This window comes from Danio aesculapii, chromosome 17, assembly GCF_903798145.1.
Source record: "Danio aesculapii chromosome 17, fDanAes4.1, whole genome shotgun sequence".
NCBI classification, from domain to species: domain Eukaryota; kingdom Metazoa; phylum Chordata; class Actinopteri; order Cypriniformes; family Danionidae; genus Danio; species Danio aesculapii.
The window spans coordinates 49,745,994-49,766,504 of NC_079451.1; the positions used below are offsets into that span (position 1 = coordinate 49,745,994).

The following is a 20,511-nucleotide window of genomic DNA, read 5'->3' on the forward strand; positions in this document are numbered from 1 at the left end:
AAAACCCACTCTTACAGTAGCAATTGCGAGATGCAAACTCGTAAGTTCTAAGTAGTGACAACAGCTACTACTGGGAGTTCTAAGTAGTAAGAACTGCAAAATATAAAGTTAGAATTCTATAAAAGTACTAATAGTGAAAAGTGAACTCAAATTTCTAAAAAATAACAACTGCAAACAAACTGTAATCTTAGAATTCTAAAAAGTAACAATTCCAAACTGTAACATTTAAAAAATGTAACAACTGTAACAACTTACAATTTAAAAAGTAACAACTGCAAGAAATAAACACAATTTTAAAAATACAATAACTGCGAGACATAAACTTAAAATTCTAAAAAAAAGAAACAATTGTGAGATGTAAACTCAGAATTCTAAAAATAACAATTACAAGACTTAGGGCTCTATTTTAATGATAGCCGCAAAGTCTACAGCATTAAGGGCATGTCCAAATCCACTTTTGCTATTTCAAGGACGGACAAATACGCTCTGCGCCCCGGCGCATGGTCTAACAGGGTTGAGCTTATTCTCTTAATGAGTTATGGGTGTGTTTTGAGCATAACATGCATTAAAAAAATCTGAGTCTCATCTCCCATTCTCTTTAAGAGTCAGTTGCGTCACGCCATGGCGCATTTGCTATTTACATGGCGGACTTTGGAAGTGGAAAAACTGAATGCTTCACTAGTGAGAAAACAGTTAAACAGAGCATCTGCAGCGTGAAGATAAAGAATGAGCCTCCTCCATTCAGCCTCTTTGCTTTCCCTTTACTTTACTCCTTTACTTTGATGGATAAGGAAATGGTGGAAACTCACTCCACTGAAGACATACATTAGCCTACATATTTAATTTAGTTTAATAAGCGCAAAGATTTGTTTCTAAACTATTTCTAAATTCAGTTTTAATTTTTAGCAATGGAATAAACGAACAATAATGAAGTGTGGTCAAAAAACTGAGTTATATCCAAACACACGTCCTGTTCTTATGCCCCATATGGTGATGCAGATGTCTCCAAAACCCCACAGGTGGACAAATCTAAACTTGTTTTTATTAAAACAAATATAAATATGCATATAATAAATAATACTGATAATAATAATAACATTATACCTATGCAGATTGTCATGAATAAACTGAAAAAGCCCCCCAAGATGAGGCATGTAGGCAGTGGTTTTTATATTTATGTAGAAAATAATGATTTTTGTAGCATTATAATCCTTTAATTGTTTTCATCTGTAAATATATTTGTGTATTGCTCTACATCTGTGTGTATTCTGCAATGTGTAAGCGTTTGGACCTGCACTCTGCGCTGGACTTTACAGCAGCTTTTAGTTGGTCAATAGTGCGCTCTAATTCTTTTCCTCAAAATAATGCACCAACAATGCGCCTTAAGACCAGCACACCATTTTAGACCAGCACACCCATTAATCCACAAAGTGGCACAAATGGATTTACTATTTAAACAACGTGGCGCAAAACAAACAATTAGGGTTGTGCTGGTCTGAAAATAGCAACACGTCGCGCCAAACACGCCTTGCGCCTTATTGTGCGCAGTGTTTCCTCTAGGATTTTTTCCAGCTGTGACGGCAGACTCTGCTGGGCCATTTACACAGATCTACCAACTACCTGTGGCATTATTTCATTGACGAATGTCGTGAGCGCAGTATTACAAGTCGAGATCGCATTCATGTAATACGAGCATGTAAATCTCTGAGCCTGAGCGCCAATTTCCTCTGTTCGTGCACAAAACTTCTTGCACGCTCTCAGATATAACCTGCTCAAGTGCAGATTTTCTTGTGCGCTCTAAAATGAAGGCTGCTGAAGTGCGATTTAGTGCATTTATGTAACAAGTATGTCTCCAACATTTATTAGATTTGCTAGCAATATTTGTGAATGTCTCCAATAGACCTACAGAGCGGCATCAATGCGCCCTGAAGTAAAGTGAAACGGCTATAAACTCCAGCAAGATAAAGTCATTGTATGCAGAGCCATAGACCTTTAACTACATATAAAATATAATTATGGAAACTCTTCGTCATAACTGAAAGCTACGTCGTGTTTGCTGGCCTTACGCACCTGTCAGTCAGTCAGTATACACTTTAAAGGGTTAAACGAATAACACACAGCACTACTACGATTACAGAAAAGTTTGCGCTGTTATAATTCACTTACCTTTTAATTCGTTTTGGTGCGATTATTACCCGCTATTTAAAAAACCGACTGAATGTTTTGAATAAGAAGCTGTAATGTTGATGTGGCAGGATGAATATTGGTGTGGCGCACCGCCATGGAAGAATGAATGTAGCGGAAACCTTGTTGCGTGAGTGTATGATAGGGTAGTGTTGTTCAAACTGGGGGCCGCCAGACGGCGCTGGGGGCGGGGGGGGGGGGGGGGTGGGGGGGGGGGGGGGGGCTATTGGGGGGGCAAGAAATTCTACATGAGGGGGAATTAATGGGCCCACCTGGATTAATTTTGTGTCCCGCGTCATTCTGCAGGTTAATGTATTTCTTTATTATAATTTGAGCTCAAAAGTACCGCAAACATTAAGCTTTATGCTTGTGTCATTTAAATGCAGTTGACACTTTTGCACGCAGGAACAGAAGCGTGCACGGGGGCTTTAATGGAATAAGCGATTTAGGTCAGGCGCTTCCAGTGATATTTGGCGCTCGTCTGCTGCACCTGACGACATTTACCTTACACTTATGCTTATCTCGTTTAGGCTTAACTAAATAAATGCTCAGGTCTATTTAACTGACTATATTTCAGTTAAAAAACGTGGACAATAAGAACATTATCGATGGCTGAAAGCACTTCCCTGTATATGGCTTGCCATCAGCTGGGCGCTGTGGACTGTGCGCCTCTCTGTGTAGGCTTCACTCAGAGAAAACGAAGAGCATTTTTAATACATGGCACAACATTGCACCTCGTCCACAGTGCGACAGGCTTTACACTTTACATTGTACAAATATCAGACGGTCCTCTTTGCAGCATGGCAAACAAGCATTAAAATTGTAAAGCAAATAGTGCTGCAATAACAATGAATGGAGCTGTCATCACCTCAGCGAGTTTGCACTCCTGTTACAATAATGACAGCTGGATGAGTTCTGCAGATGACCTCTTACTCACATTAGTTAATAACTGGATGATTAAAAAACTAAACTGTATACACCCTGAGTAAAACCACTATGTCAAGTTTGTTTATAAACATATTTCGAGAGGATCACATGCTTATGATTTTTCACAGCTGTTCCAACTTTAGCTCACGACTATTTATCCTATCAGAGGATCCGTAACTCACTATAAATAACCAGACTTTTCTCATCTAAATTTTTTGTCTTGAAGAACACAAACAGCTAATCAATCTGTCACATTCTGGAGTGCTTTACGGGTCTAAAGAAAAATATTAATGATAAATGATCTTAAATAAAACACACACATTTATAGAGATGGTATACAAGTATATAACTTTACTCACATGGGAAACGGAGGCCACGTGAATGGTTTGTGAGCACAATTAAATGCACACAGCATCCCATATCATCTGATAATTGTAAGAAACAAGTCCAAAAGGCAGCTGACTGTGTAAAGCCACATAAAACAACACAAAAATATGATGAATATGCCGAGATCAGTGGCTAATCTGCCGGATTCAGCTGAGGTGAAGTGACGGCGACCAGCGAGATCTAGCTGTCACTCAAGTGGCCACGCCCTTAATTATGCAAACTTAATATAACCTAATATAAAGGAAATGGATGAGTTATAAAAAAATTCACCCCCTCACAGTTGTCATGGAGGGTAATAATAGCTATATGAACCAAAATCGTTCTTTGTACCAGGCTGTAAACACCTTTTTTTCTGCTGTAAAGTTGGCCATTCTAACAGTGGGTTCAATTGCAATTTGCTCTATTATGGAGCCAGGACTAGCAGAATTTTGATGAATTGCAGTTCAGTTACTTCCGTATTGGCTTCCCGAGGAAGAGCGGGAGGTTGCCGCTTGGGTTCAACACACTGAACCACTACAGTAAAGTTGTTCATTTGAGGGTGGGGGGGGGGGGGGGGGGGGGGGGGGTTTGCGTAATTTTTATTTTTTTTGGCCCAAAAGAATTCGCCCCACACAAAGGGTTCTCGGCTGAAAAAGTTTGAAAACCCCTGTGATAGGGTCCATAAACTAAAAATTCTGAAAATAACAATTGCAAGACTTACTGTAATCTTACTGTAATTTCTATAAAGTAAAAACGGTCAGATGTAAACTCTGAAATCTAAAAAGTACAGTACCACATGAGCTGTAAACTCTGAATTGAGCATTAAAGTCACCCTCATGGTCTCACATTGAGCACTTGAACCCTGAAAACACCTCACACTCAGTCTCATTCACATTGCTCTCTTAAGAACGTAAAAAAATGCCATTTAAATCCACCCTGGAAATAAAGATCAAATAGACACACAGTAAATACCGCTGCCATAACTCGCCAGCACGTCACCATTGAAGCATTTCTACTTGTGACCTTTACACTCCAAATTACCCTCAAATAAAGCCTTAGCACCATGTTAGATGATGTCTTTCATGAACTATGATTTCCAGAGAGCCACTAATCTGCGTCGCTAAGCCAAAATATGAGTGAATCAGCCTTGATTAAACACCGCCAGCAGAGCGCTAACGCTACATAATGCTCATGAGCCATAAATAAACATCTCACAGTAATGCACACTTGCAGATTGGAGATCCGTGTGTGTCACAGGGCCATTTATACATCCGCAGCACCGCATTTGACCTCCGGGTGGTGTTTAAGACGACTTAAATGTGAGTAACGCAAGTCTCCGGAGCCGCTGAGCCTTAAATCCCCTTCATCCTATGAACTTATGTTAGCATATACTTCATAATAGGCGCCCTGCAGGAGTTCATTGCGCCGGCAGAGATGCGGCAGACCTTTAGGTAATTTAACGGCTCAGCGAGGAGAGGTTTCACAGAAAAAAAACACACACAGACTCTTCAGAGGAATTTAATTAAAGCGGTAATAGCATTCGAAACGCACAAATCAGACACGGCCACGCACGCACTGCTGACAGATGCAGAAATCAACGCTTCACTTGTCATATGCTGCTTTTCTTTTGTGTTGAATCTCTTCTGGTGTCACTTTAAAGCTGTAATGCTGATTGACGGGATACGTTTGAAATTATGAGGTACTTTCTTGTTACTGTAATGCAAGCTAAGCATATAAATGCTGCTTTATTTGTATTACTGTGATGTAATGATTGTTTTCAGGTGATAATTTGTTTGAAGAGAACCTATAGTGTAAAATAAACACAGGCTCATTCTGAAAACGTAGCCCTATATACATTTTCGGAGATCGCAAATTATGCAACCAGAAGTACGTTTGGATGCATTTCGTCTTTAAAATGAACGCTGCAGGGTGGAATGACCCCTTATCTCAGTATGGACGGCTATCCCACTGTTACAAGTTTGTCCAGTGGCTCGACGCATATGTCAGAGGATTTAAGACGCTGAGCGGAGTTGACCGTGACGATGGGGTTCGAGTCTGATAAAGAACGGTTTGCAGAAAAAGCAGGTAAAACAAAACAAAAGATCGGGTTAATCTGTGATTTTGAAAACACTATTGGTTGGGGTTAGGAAATGGGGTGATTGGGTCAATCGGTGCTATTGAAAACTGTTGATTGGGGTTAGAAAAGGGAGTGATCGGGAAATCAGTGCTTTTGAAAACACTATTGGTTGGGGTTAGGAAATGGGGTGATCGGGTCAATCGGTGCTATTGAAAACTGTTGATTGGGGTTAGAAAAGGGAGTGATCGGGAAATCAGTGCTTTTGAAAACACTATTGGTTGGGGTTAGGGAAGGGGGTTATTGGGTCAATCTGAGATTTTGAAAACACTATTGGTTGGAGTTAGGGAAGGGGGTTATTGGGTCAATCGGTGCTATTGAAAACTGTTGATTGGGGTTAAAAAAGGGAGTGATCGGGAAATCTGTGCTTTTGAAAACACTATTGGTAGGAGTTAGAGAAGGGAGTGATCGGGTCAATCGGTACTTTTGAAAACTATTGGTTGGAGTTAGGGAAGGGAGTGATCGGGTCAATCAGTGCTATTGAATACACTGTTGATTGGGGTTAGAAAAGGGAGTGATCAGGAAATCTGTGCTTTTGAAAACACTATTGGTTGGGGTTAGGAAATGGGGTGATCGAGTCAATCGGTGCTTTTGACAACACTATTGGTTGGGGTTAGGAAATGGGGTGATCGAGTCAATCGGTGCTTTTGACAACACTATTGGTTGGGGTTAGGAAATGGGGTGATCGGGTCAATCGGTGCTTTTCAAAAAAAACACTATTGGTTGGAGTTAGGGAAGGGAGTGATCGGGTCAATCGGTGCTATTGAAAACTGTTGATTGGGGTTAGAAAAGGGGATGATTGGGTCAATCGGTGCTATTGAATACTGTTGATTGGGGTTAGAAAAGGGAGTGATCAGGAAATCGGTGCTTTTGAAAACACTATTGGTTGGAGTTAGGGAAGGGGGTGATTGGGTCAATCGGTACTTTTGAAAACCCTATTGGTTGGGGTTAGGAAATGGGGTGATCGGGTCAATCAGTGCTTTTGAAAACACTAATGGTTGGGGTTAGGAAATGGGGTGATTGGGTCAATCAGTGCTATTGAAAACACTGTTGATTGGGGTTAGAAAAGAGAGTGATCGGGTCAATCAGTGCTATTGAAAACACTGTTGATTGGGGTTAGGGAAGAGGGTGATTAGGTCAATCTGTGCGTCTATGGGACAGGACAGTAAATTTGATGTTGTTCTCTCTTCTGGCTGCCGTTATCAATCCCACACTACTGTTTTCCTTTCACTGTGTCTTGATAACACCAGTGCACTTTCATTATTTCAGCAAATGGGATTATCAAAAAAATATATTTGTTGTACTCTTCCATTTACTGCACTCTAAGTTTACCCAACTATGACGACTTCTGCTACTGAGAAAGCTAGAAATGTAAAAAGGGTCCATAATGCTTAACTGTACAGGACTCACCCGTACTCTCTGCACCTCCATGAAGACGGCTCTCTGGAAGGCTTTCTCCCACAGCACCAGGTCTGATCCCAGCTCCACACTGAAGCAGAAGCTCTGGCCGTGACCCAGCAGCACACTGAAGCAGAAGGGTTCACTGTCCCGCAGCTCCCCGTCCTGCTGGAGCCCCATATAAAGCTTGGTCTGAATCCAGCAGTCCTCCGCTATCCACAGCTACACACACACACACAACACATCATTCAGTTTTCTTGTTTATTTTGCTAATCAAAGTCTCATTATTAGGAGTCTAAGTGCTTTTTGCAGTTGAAAAAAGGCAATTCTGAGGAGAAAATTTGGGTAAAGTGTAGAAGGGATACTGTTGAGGATACTCACCTCAATATAGCTTCACTGTTGTGAAACTGTACAACATTACTTTATATTTTTACATTACCATGAGAGTTGGAGTAAGGACAGGCGTTAATAAAATACAATTTAATGGAAAATGTAATAAATAATATGAATAATACTCTGTATAATTGCTGTTTTTTACATTACTGTGATGGTTGGAGTAATTGACAGACATTAATTAATACAACTATGGGTAATTTAATAATAGTATAAATAAAACTCTGTATAATGACTTTTTCTACATTACTGTGAGGCTTGGGGTAGAAGTAGGTGTTAATAAAATAAAATATATTGGGTAATTTAATAAATAATATGAATAATACTTTGTATATTGACTGTTTTTACATTAATGTGAGAGTTGGGGTAGAGATAGACCTTAATAACATACAATTCAATGGGTAATTTTATAAATAATATGAATAATACTCTGTATAATGACTGTTTTTACATTAATGTGATGGTTGAGGTAGAGATAGACCTTAATAAAATACAATTTAATGGGTAATTTAATAAATAATATGAATAATACTCTGTATAATGACTGTTTTTACATTAATGTGATGGTTGAGGTAGAGATAGACCTTAATAAAATACAATTTAATGGGTAATTTAATAAATAATATGAATAATACTCTATATAATGACTGTTTTTACAGTACTGTGAGGGTTGGGGTAGAGATAGACCTTATTAACATACAATTCAATGGTAATTTTATAAATAATATGAATAATACTCTGTATATTGACTGTTTTTACATTAATGTGATGGTTGAGGTAGAGATAGACCTTAAATAAAATACAATTCAATGGGTAATTTAATAAATAATACTCTGTATAATGACTGCTTTTACATTAATGTGATGGTTGAGGTAGAAATAGACCTTAATAAAATACAATTTATTGGGTAATTTAATAAATAATATGAATAATACTTTGTATATTGACTGTTTTTACATTAATGTGATGGTTGAGGTAGAAATAGACCTTAATAAAATACAATTTATGGGTAATTTAATAAATAATATGAATAATACTCTGTATATTGACTGTTTTTACATTAATGTGAGAGTTGGGGTAGAGATAGACCTTAATAACATACATTCATGGGTAATTTTTTAATAATATGAATAATACTCTGTATATTGACTGGTTTTACATTAATGTGATGGTTGAGATAGAAATAGAACTTAATAAAATATAATTTAATGGGTAATTTAATAAATATTGTGAATAATACTCTGTATATTGACTGTTTTTACAGTACTGTGAGGGTTGAGGGTAGAGATGGCCTTAATAAAATATAATTTAATGGGTAATTTAATAAATCATAGGAATAATACTCTGTATATTGACTGTTTTTACATTATTGTGATGGTTGAGGTAGAGATAGGCCTTAATAAATACAATTTAATGGGTAATTTATAAATAATATGAATAATACTCTATATAATGACTGTTTTTACAGTACTGTGAGGGTTGGGGAGAAGGTAGACCTTAATAAAATACAATTCAATGGGTAATGTAACAAACAACGTAAATAATACTCTGTATAATTACTGTTCTTACATTACTGTGAGGGGGTAGGAATAGGCATTTATAAAATACAAATAATAGGTACTTAAATAAATAATATAAATAATTCTTTTTAACTTCCAGCAGCAGCTGTATCCCTTCTAGCAACAAATGTGAAAGTGTGCTACGTCAGTCGCATCTTTTTTTTTTTTTTCCTCCATTCTCCAATCAAATGAAAGCAGAGGCGGGGTTTCCAAGGATAGAGCAGGAAAAGGGAAAAAGAGAGGAAAAGCGCAGCACACTTCTTTTTTCTTGCCAACAAAAATGTAAGCACAATAATATGAATAATAATTACAAATCAGATCAAAATCATAGAGCAAACGCTGCAAATATACTAATAATTCTTAAGTCAAGAAACCTTTTATAGATAAGTAAAAAAATATCGTCCATGTTTTCAGAATAATCCTTCAAAATTAAGTGAGTTTCTCTTAAAACAAGCACAATAATCTGCCAATGGGATAAGTAAAATAATGTTATTTCAAAGCCAGGCAAGATTATTACTATGTTCATAAAAGTCACTGTTTCAACTTTTCAAGGATGAAAGTTGTTGGAAGAAAGATCAAGGTTCCATAATTCAAAAGCATAAATAAACCGGGAAATTAATCAATAAAAACATGAATCACGAAAATACAGAAAACTACTAATTTACAGATATTTTTTACAGTGTATGTACATTTTAATGCATCCATATCAGTTTTTTAAATGCCAAGATCAATCTTATAGGCTCTGCTGTTTCAGTTTTATGCATGAATAAGCTTTACTGGGTTATTTAGTCTACCTCCTATTCAATAATCACAAGAAGCTTTGTGTTTTATCAATTTCCTAATGAAGTCTCATCTCTCAACATGGAAAGAAAAATAAGTTATTAGTTTTTATTTTTTTATTAAAAAATAAATAAATAAAAGGTAACACTTTATTTTGATGGTCACTTTGTGTATTAGTAGACTGTCTGCTGAATATCTGTTCCTACTACAGACATTTAACTGACTAGAAGAAACTTACATGTACATGTCAACTTACACTAACCCCAACCTAACAGTCTACTTATAATCTAATCAGAATTAGTTGGCATGTAGATGCAATGTAACTTGAATTCAACCAAATGGACCATCTGAATAAAGTGAGACCAGATAAATGATAATTTCTCAAATAACAAAAGATGTGGCATATTTTCAGACATATTTATAACACAATACCAATATTTTAGTCAAAATCACCAGCTATCTAGTCCATACAGATCGCTGGAAAACTACAAATCTGCCACCAAAGGAACTACAACTCGGAGGTGAGGATTCAGTTACAGTTCATATCCACTATGAACAGTAGCTACGCTAATTATTCTCTTAATTAATCCAAGACCAGCGACGAGATGATCCCAAGGTTTCCATATCCTGGACCAGGGTGTATCCTGAGCAGCTGCTGTGGTGGTCTTGGAGGAGTGGAGAACATGAGACTGTTCCTGTGACGCTCCAGGGACAGACGAGTCTCGCTGACGTCCAGCCTCTTCAGCGCCTAGACTGCAGCTCTGCACAAGACGTTTGGCCAGAGGAGAAATGGTCGTGCCCAACTGAGTCTGGTTTCTCTTGCGGTTTTATAATTCTTCACTTTCGCCATTGGTGAAGTTTTTTCCTCGCCGCTGTCCGCCACTGGCTTGCGTGTTTCGGGATCTGTAGAGCTGCGCATCGATGGATTTGCTCTTCAGTGTTTGGACTCTGAGCAGTGAATAGTAAACCACACTGAACTGAGCTCAACTGAACTTAAACTCTGAAAACTGAACTGATTAATTTACTGAACTGAACTGTTTCAATTCACTATAATCTTCTATGTGAAGCTGCTTTGACACAATCTACATTGTAAAAGCGCTATACAAATAAAGGTGAATTGAATTGAATTGTACTGGTGGGTGGTTGGCATACAGGCATACAGGCAATCCAAAGTCGTAGTCTAAACAGGGCAACTATTCAGGTAGAGAATCAAGACATTGAAACAAGGCAAGGATCATTACACGAAAGCTAAACTGGATTAGAAATGCTACCGGAAACAAAAATCAGTGCTGATGTGTGTGCATGAGCTGCATAAATAGTTCTAGAATCAGTCAGTGATGAGCTTTTATCTGTGTGTGCGCAATCAGTGGGTGAACTGCAACTGGTGTGTGTGTGAACAGGTAAGATGGGATTTGTAGTTCTTTTGGTGGCTGATTTGTAGTTCTCCAGCGATCTGTATGGACTAGATCACTGTGATTGTGACAATTCTAGATCAGAAATCAATATTAAATGGTATAATGTGGATTTTCAATCCCAATAAAATAAAACCGTTGCTATTAGACCAATTGTCAATTTCTTTAAAAAATATTTTTATATAAATGACAACCTTTTATTTGAATTTGGTTATCAGAGATTATAGAATAAAACAAATATTAATATTTTACTACAAATACAGTTATTTAACAGAAATTGGTCATTAAAAGTTTGATGCACTGATCATTCATGAACAAATATGAGCTGGAATATAAACAGATACTGCTGACTTTGACAGACAAACAGATAAAACACTAATAAAGCCAGCAATAAGTGTGTGTTTGTACCTTATGAACCTTAAAGAGAACCTCACAGAGGTGAAAACTAGCCTCTGCTTGAGTCCAGTCTGACGCCAGGATCTACAGACACACAAACAAACCATAACACATGATTATAGCAATGGTTAGAGAGCAAACAGAGTTCATCTAAAGTCAATATGTCAAATTACAGAGTTTCTAGAACAAAATATTCAAAGTTTTTTCAGATCCATTAGACATTCTGATTGAACCGAATCCTATATTAATTATATTGGAGTTTCCGAAGCATTTTTGAGACTTACACGGGTACAACAACAGTTTGTTTCATATGGATTGATCTCTGCCAAACAAAATGTATCCTTTTGTTTAGAAGATACAATAGTTAAGAAAGATAGTTAAATAAGATAGTTAAGAAAATACAAGACTTACATTATAGCTGACAGAGTTAACAGGTACATTACATCTGGAAACAATCAGGTATACCCTAATAGACAAGATTTTGTTATTTGAAAAAAATGTGGTCCCCTTTTATTTTTCTTTTTGCAAACTTGTGATTAATCTGTTTACCGTTCCTTTAGTACCTACTTTTACTATTTGATAGTACAGCTGATTAATAAAGAGACTAACCCAAAAGAAAATGAATGAATGAATGAATGAATAAAAAAAATGTAGATAAGATTATGTTCATATAGGTGTGTTTTTGTATAAAATCAATGTGCTTGACTGAAGTGACTGGCTGTTTTTATCAAAAAGCCACAGATCATATTTTTCCCAATATTTGCTCATTAATTCTGAACATTATTATTTATATTTGATAATTATTAATTTATTTCAGTACATTTTTCAGTGATTGATGTCAGTTTCGGGTGTTTAGCACTGTGGCCTCACAGCAAGAAGGTCTCTAGATTGAGTCCTGGCTGGGCAGTTGGCATTTCTGTGTGGAGTTTGCATGTTCTCCCCGTGTTGTTGTGGGTTTCCTCCGGGTGCTCCGTTTCCCCCACAGTCCAAACTCATGCGCTATAAGGGGAACTGAACTAAATTGGCTGAGTGCATGTATGAATGCGAGAGTCTAAGGGTGTTTCCCATCACTGGGTTGTGGTGGAAGGGCACCCACTGCGTTAAAAAATAGGCTGGAATAGTTGGCGGTTCATTCCGCTGTGGCAAGTTTCTGATAAATCAGAGACTAAGCCAAAGGAAATCTAATGGATGAATAATGATGTCAGTTTCATTTAGCTTTAATTTAGTTAAATGTTTTTTTTTGTTATTGTTATTTTCTTTCTGCAAAATGTTTTTTGACCAATAGTTTTAGTCTTTATTGCTAAATTAACTCAAATAAAAATAAAATAAAACTATAAAGGTTTTAGGAATTGTGTTCGTAGGCATATTTGCCTTGTTTTTAGTAAATCTGGCCACGATAGACAATCAAATCCTCAAAACTTACCACAGACATTCATGCATTCATCCTTTTATTCATCAGGGGCTGGCACAGCGGAATGAACCGCCAACTATCCAGCAGATGGACCAATTTACACAGCGGATGACCTTCTAGCTGCAATCCAGTATTTGGAAACATCCATACACACTCAATTCACACACATACACTAAGGTCGATTTAGTTCATCCAAATTCATATATGAATACAAATGTGTTTGGACTGTGGGGGAAACCGGAGCACCCGGAGGAAACCCACGCCAACATGGGGAGAACATGCAAACTCCACATTGAAACCACTGAGCCACCGCGTCGCACTACATGCATTTACTCTTCATTCATTCATTTTCTTTTCAGGTTAGTCCCTTTATTACTCAGGGATCGCCACAGCGGAATGAACTGCCAACTTATCCGACATATGTTTTACATAACGGATTTCCTTCCAGCTGCAACCCAGTACTGGGAAACATCCATACACACACATAAACTTTGGCCAATTTAGTTCATCAATTCCCCTATAGCACATGTGTTTGGTCTGTGGGGGGAACCAGAACAACCCGGAGGAAACCCACGACACGACGGCGAGAACATGCAAACTCCACACAGAAATGCCAACTGACCCAGCCAGGACCTCAAACCAGCGACCCTTCTTGCTGTAAGGCAATTGTGCTACCCACTGCACCACCTAACTCTTATGTTATTCATTAATCTTTTTTCTTTTCCATTTAATGCCATGTGTACAAAACATTTAGCAGTAATCCCCTCTCGATGACCTACAGAAAGCTTATTTAACAGTCTGTTCTCTCCATAAACACACAGACGTAAATCTGAAACCGTAATGAGATGCTAATGAAATGCCGATGTCTCTCTGGCCCGGAAGGCATGTTAAATGCAATGTTGCCTTAAAAAAAAACATCTTTATTAACTCAGCAATGCACATTTAACAGTGAGGAAATATCAGCGGCGTTATTTCGGTCACCAAACTGATCAAATCCACTTACGGTAATGCTAATGCACCGATTAACAACGTCACGTAGCGGACGGCAGAGAATGAAGCTAAATATCACATCGCATTAGGAAGTTCAGAAAGCAGAAGCAAAACAAAAGCGTGCTCATACTGATGGAGTCTGTGTCCTTCAGGGCGTAATGGCGGAGGTAAAACATTTGTCAGCAATAGCGCATGTTTGCGAGGCCACCGCCGTAATGGCTTTTCCTCGCCACACTGCATTAGACTGTAATAGATTGATTATGTTTAATTCGAATGAATTGTCCTGAGTGTCAGAGCACAGGTGAGACGCCACCACACTGAGGGCTCTATTTTAACCAAGCGCAAAGTCCTAAAGCGGAGGGTGCAGAAGGGATAAGGGCTAGGACACACCAAGATGATTGCTGGACGTTGGGCTTCTTCAGTCAGTGTAAGCCTGGCTAGTTGGTTTTGCTGTGGTACACACCTTGCCTCATGGGCCTGATTCAACATGTAGATCAGCTAAAGAGAGCACTCTGATTGGTTATTCAGGAACAAATCAAAAGGAACACAAAGAGGCCGTTGTAATCTCTCTAATATCTGCAAAGGATATGGATTACTAGATTAGCAGACATATTTGCAAGAGAGAATCCCTCCGTGGGTGAGTGACAATTACTGTGATGATGGTACTAAACGCTGCTTTGTTTACACTTTGTGCACGTTGGGTTTCCCTATGTGGAACGAGAAAATAGATACTGCCCCCTGTGGAGCAAAAGCAACACATCCTCTTATGAATGTGGCTCTCGTTTCAGTCGGCTTTCGTCCAATTTGGTATTTAACAGCAGCTTTTTTTGGGTCCAGATGCGATCCAATGGGAGTCGACAATACAGATGGGCTTCATTGGTTTTTGTTGTTTGCAGTTGGCTTGGTGGTCCTGGCCATAAGGACGAATTTTGGCAATTTAAAGATGTGAGAAAACAGTCTGTGCACCAAGCGCATTATCTAAAAGGGTTGTCTTTATTGTCTTAATGAGTTCTGAGTGTGTTTTGAGCATAACGTGCATTAAACCCATAGACTGTAAAATATATGGACGTAGTATCCGTGACGTCACCATAGGGTTCTGAAGAGCGCAAAAGAAGCTACGAGTAGGCGCGGCCAAACCGTCGCCATTTGTTCGCGCGTCATCGCAACCACGGCGGATCCAAACAAGGGCAAAGAGGCGGAGAGTGAGTGGAGCTACAGACACCTGCTGGCACTTTGCTTAGACCTGGCAGACAGACTTTACTTGGGAGAAACGCTTGATACTTTATTACCTGCGACTCGTTTGTGTTCTGACCACATGTGCTTGGCTGTACACTATAAAGAGTACACTATATATCAATAAAGTGTTTAGACTTTTAAAAACACTGTAGTAATACATTGAGCCACTAACATTGTTCTTATGACGTTTTTCTACAGGAGGAAACCGCAAATTGATTCTAAACACTTCAGATATAGTCTGTGTTAGTAAATGCAAGACTATTGATGAAATCCAGCACCACAGCACTGTATGACAACGCTTCAGATGACTGATCTAGAGCCTACAGCTAATCAATCTGTCACATTCTGGAGTGCTTTACGGTTCTAAAGAAAAATATTAAGGATAAATGATCTTAAATAAAACAATACATTTATAGAGATGGTATACAAGTATATAACTTTACTCACATGGGAAACAGAGGCACATGAATGGTTTGTGAGCACAATTAAGTGCACACAGCATCCCATATCATCTGATAATTGTAAGAAATAAGTCCAAAAGGCAGCAGACTGTGTAAAGCCACACAAAACAAAACAAAAATATGATGAATATGCCGAGATTTAGTGGCTAATCTGCCGGATTCAGCTGAGGTGAAGTGACGGCGACCAGCGAGACCTAGCTGTCACTCAAGTGGCCACGCCCTTATTATGCAAACTTAATATAACCTAATATAAAGGAAATGGATGAGTTATAAAAAATTTCACCCCTCACAGTTGTCATGGAGGGTAATAATAGCTATATGAACCAAAATCGTTCTTTGTACCAGGCTGTAAACACCTTTTTTTCTGCTGTAAAGTTGGCCATTCTAACAGTGGGCTCAATTGCAGTTTGCTCTATTATGGAGCCAGGACTAGCGGAATTTTGATGAATTGCAGTTTCAGTTACTTTACTTCTGTATTGGCTTCCCGAGGGAGAGCGGGAGGTTGCCGCTTGATTAAACCAGAGTCTCATCTGCCATTCCCTTTAGAGTGAGTTGTGTCACACCATGGCACATTCAATATTTGCATGACAGACTTTGTAAGTGGCAAAACTGAACGCTTCATAATTAAACAAGAAAACCGTTAAAGAACATCTACAGAAAGAGAATCTTCCTTTCGGTTGTGGATTCGGGTAATGGTTGTGGACGCACTCCGTTTAAGACATTTATTAATTTCGTTTGTTAAGCTCAAAGATTTGTTTTAAAACTATTTCTAAATTCAGTTCTAATTTACAGCAAATGAATAAGAGAACAATAATAACGAAGTGTGTTCTGAGTTATATTCAAATAACCGGTGTCCCTCCAGGGTTACTCCACCTTGCCTCAAAACACCTGCCTGGGTGTTTCAAGTATACCTAGTAAGACCTTGATTAGCTTGTTCAGGTGTGTTTGATTAGAGTTGGAGCTAAAATCTGCAGGACACCAGCCCTCCAGGAACAAGTTTGGTGACCCCTGCTCTATATAGTGATGCATACGTCTCTAAAACCCGACAGGTGGACAAATCTAAGCAATAAAATACAAAAACAAATAAAAATGTGCATTAAACAAATGTAAATAGTCAGAACTGATTTCACCGAGTGTATGATAGGGTCCTATATATTAGTTTTTCAGTTACACTGCGATGTAGTGCACTTGAGTTCGAGATGTGTACTTTTTAGGGTTCCCGTACTGACTTAAAAATTTCCATTAGTTTTTCTGAAGGATTTTTAAAAACATTTATAGACACTTGTTTGCTAACGTTACAAATTCACACTGGATTTTAAAATGTATGAATTTCATTCATTCATTCTCCTTCAGCTTAGTCCCTTATTTATCAGGGGTCACCACAACATACTGTCCCACAGTTCTAATATAAAGAAATATTAAACTGAATGGAACAGAATACATAACTCCATTCCAATTATTATCCCAGTTTAATATATACATACAGCAAACAAAACATATCATGAGACATTCTATTCTATTCTATTCTATAGTAAAGTAACTATATATAGCGTTGTGAATGTTTATTGTGTGTATGTGCATGTGTCTGTGCTCTGTATGTGTGCACCTTGTATTCCACATTGTGGGGACATTTCACAAGTGTAGCAATAGCAGTAATTTTCGACCTTGTGGGACATTTTTTCGTTCCTTTGAGCTCATAAATCACACAAATTATGCATTTTAAAAAATGTCAAAATGCAGACAGCTACCTCTGAGGGTTGAGTTTAGGGGTAAAGTTTGGGGGAATGAGAGAGAATATGCAGTCTGTACAGTAGAAACATCATTAGGACTATAGGATGTCCCCATAGAAATAGTGTGTGTGTGTGTGTGTGTGTGTGTGGTGTGTACAGGTATTTGTGGTTAACAGGGACATGAAGTAGAATAATGACAGGGATATGACTTTATGTACTCTATTAAGGTGGTTTACAGTGTCACGCATTGTGTCCTTCTAATTCAAAATGCTTAAAATGCCTCGTCCATTCCACTGTGGATTTAGATAACTTTAGTTGGACGCTGGATGCACTAATTTAATTAGTACGTTTGTTTAAGCGCAAAGATTTATTTCAAAACCATTTCTAAATTCAGTTTTTATTCCAAGTTGTATAATGATATGGATATGGCTTTGTGTATTCTATTCAGGGTGGTTTACAGGGTCCATCTTGTGTCCCTCTAATTCAAAATGCTTAAACATATTTAACGAAGTCTCTTGATGTTCAAACTTGCAGCAGGTTCCTGTGAGGATTGGGTTTGGGTAGAGCTGGTTAGGAGTGGGGCAGGGCTATATCATAAGCAGTTTTACTGTATAATACATTATGCCTTTGGAGTGTCCCTAGAAAGCATGCATACAAGGATGGAGGAGAAAAACCTTTGTCACCAACTAACACTGTTTGTGAGGCCATTATGGATTGATTGATTGATGATTATGTTTAATTAGAATGAATGTCCTGCATATCAGGCACAGGTGAACGCACCACACTGAGGGCTCTATTTAAAACCATTTAAGCAAAGTCACTAGGGCAAATCCACTTTTGCTATTTAAGGGTGGAAAAAACAGTCTGTGCACCAGGCGCATGATCTAAAAGTGTTGTCTATAATCTTTTAATGAGTTCTGGGTGTGTTTGGGCATAAACGTACATTAACCAATCAGAATCTCATCTAATATTCCCTCTAGGAGTCAGTTGCATCACACCATGACACATTTGATATCTACATGGCAGCGGAAAAACTGAACGCTCCACTAATGAAAAAATGGCTAAAAAACATCTACAGAATGAGACTCGTCCATTCCACCGTGGATTTGGGAAACAGGGCTGGAGGCTTTAATTTATTTCAGAATTTTGTTTGTTAAGTGCAAAGATTTATTTCAAAACCATTTCTAAATTCAGTTCTAATTCTCATAGTATAATGATATGGATAAAGTTTGTGTCCTCTATTAAGGGGGTTTACAGGGTCACACCTTTTGTCCCTCTAATTCAAAATGCTTAAACATATTTAACAAAGTCTCTTGATGTTCAAATGGTTTCCTGTGAGGGTTGGATTTGGGTAGGGCTGGTTATGAGTAGCTCATCATAAGCAGTTTTTACTGTATAAATGCATTACGCCTATGGAGAGTCCCTGTAAACTATGTATACAAGTATAGCGAGATAAAACATTTGTCAGCAATAACATGTTTGCGAGGCCACTGTCTGGCTTTTCCACGCCACAACTGCATAGACGGTAATAGATTGATTATGTTAAGTAGAATGAATGTCCCTGAGTTTCAGAGCACAGGTGAGACGCACCACACTCTGTGGGCTCTATTTTAACCATTAAGTGCAAAGTCACTTAGGTCAAATCCACTTTTGCTATTTTAAGCGTGAAAAAACAGTCTGTGCACCAGGCGCATGATCTTAAATCTTAAATCTTGTGTCCGCAAATTTAAAATACTTAAACATATTTAACGAAGTCTCTTGATGTTCAAATTTTGCCACAGGTTTACTGTGAGGGTTGGATTTGGGTAGGGTTGGTTAGGAGTGGGGCAGGGCTATATCATAAGTGTTTTTTACTATATAAAATGCATTACTCCTATGTATGCATTACTCTTGTAAACCATGGATACAAGTATGTGTGTGTGTGTGTGTGTGTGTGTGTGTGTGCGTGTGTGTGTGTGTGTGTGTTCATACAGGTGGAGTCCTGAAGATGAGCAGAGCTGATCCTCTGAGCGCCAGGAATCTGCAGCAGTGAGCGGCGTCTGCGTCTCTGTCTGCGTCTGAACCTGCCGTCTGCTCACACACCCAGCCCATGTGGACAATCTGATGATAACACACAATACATTGATCAATCACTCACTCATTCATTCGTTACTAATCATAATGCAACAAAACATCACTCAGAGATGAGCTATTTTTCAGCATTATCACAGATCCTCATGCTTTAAAAAGGAGCTGTAATGCAAACACTCTGTTAACTTTTATAAGGGGTTTAAACACAGTTGTGCAGCAACAGCCTGTGTATTTAGCCAGCTTCTAATGAAAACAATCATACTGTAGAAACATTTTGATTGACATTCTCCCTTTGTACATGTCATCAGAGGGTGAAAGCCCCGCCCACGAGTGACCATCTCTCCCTCATTAGCATAGGAAGCTACTCTTGTTTTTGAATATTTTGTGTTCAAAATGACAAGATATACTGGAAAAAGGAGAACACAGCACTTGAGTGGGAGTACATAAGGAATTTTCCATTTTGGGGGAACTGTTCTGTTATCTGCTTTAAGAGAGAAGCTCTGTTCTATCATGGCTTTAAGTGTAAATGACCCACCTGATCATCAGGAGAACAGTATTTATTCACTGTCTTTATCTGAAACAACAAAAACATGACAGCATTTCTAACACATACAAGTACATTGGATTGTTTCATAATAACTTTAAGGAAACTAATGGCCATTTATTGAAATAAAACAAAATAAAAAATAAATAAAATGAGCATTTACATATTTATTTGGTCAGAGAAAAAATAAATAAATATAAATAAAAAAACAAAATAAATATAAAATAAAATAAAATGATTTTTTACATATTTATTGGTCAGAGAAAAAATAAATAAATATAAATAAAAAAACAAAATAAAATGTAAAATAAAATAAAATGAGCATTTACATATTTATTTGGTCAGAGAAAAAAATAAATAAATATAAATAAAAAAACAAAATAAAATGTAAAATAAAATAAAATGAGCATTTACATATTTATTTGGTCAGAGAAAAAAATTAATAAAATAAAATAAAAAAACAAAATAAAAATAAATAAAATAAAATGAGCATTTACATATTTATTTGGTCAGAGAAAAA

The 20,511-nt window shown here is 37.8% G+C and overlaps 1 protein-coding gene across 1 annotated transcript in view; it reads right to left on the minus strand.

Moving 5' to 3' along the window:
- sntg2 (syntrophin, gamma 2) overlaps positions 1-20,511 on the minus strand; it is a 159,121-nt gene that overhangs the window by 37,062 nt on the left and 101,548 nt on the right. Inside the window, exons 12-15 of the mRNA XM_056477691.1 lie at positions 19,983-20,021; positions 19,349-19,477; positions 11,562-11,633; positions 7,022-7,231 (exon numbers count right to left, since the gene is read on the minus strand). Coding sequence (XP_056333666.1) covers positions 7,022-7,231; positions 11,562-11,633; positions 19,349-19,477; positions 19,983-20,021 — 450 coding nt within the window. The remainder of the gene's footprint in view (positions 1-7,021; positions 7,232-11,561; positions 11,634-19,348; positions 19,478-19,982; positions 20,022-20,511) is intronic.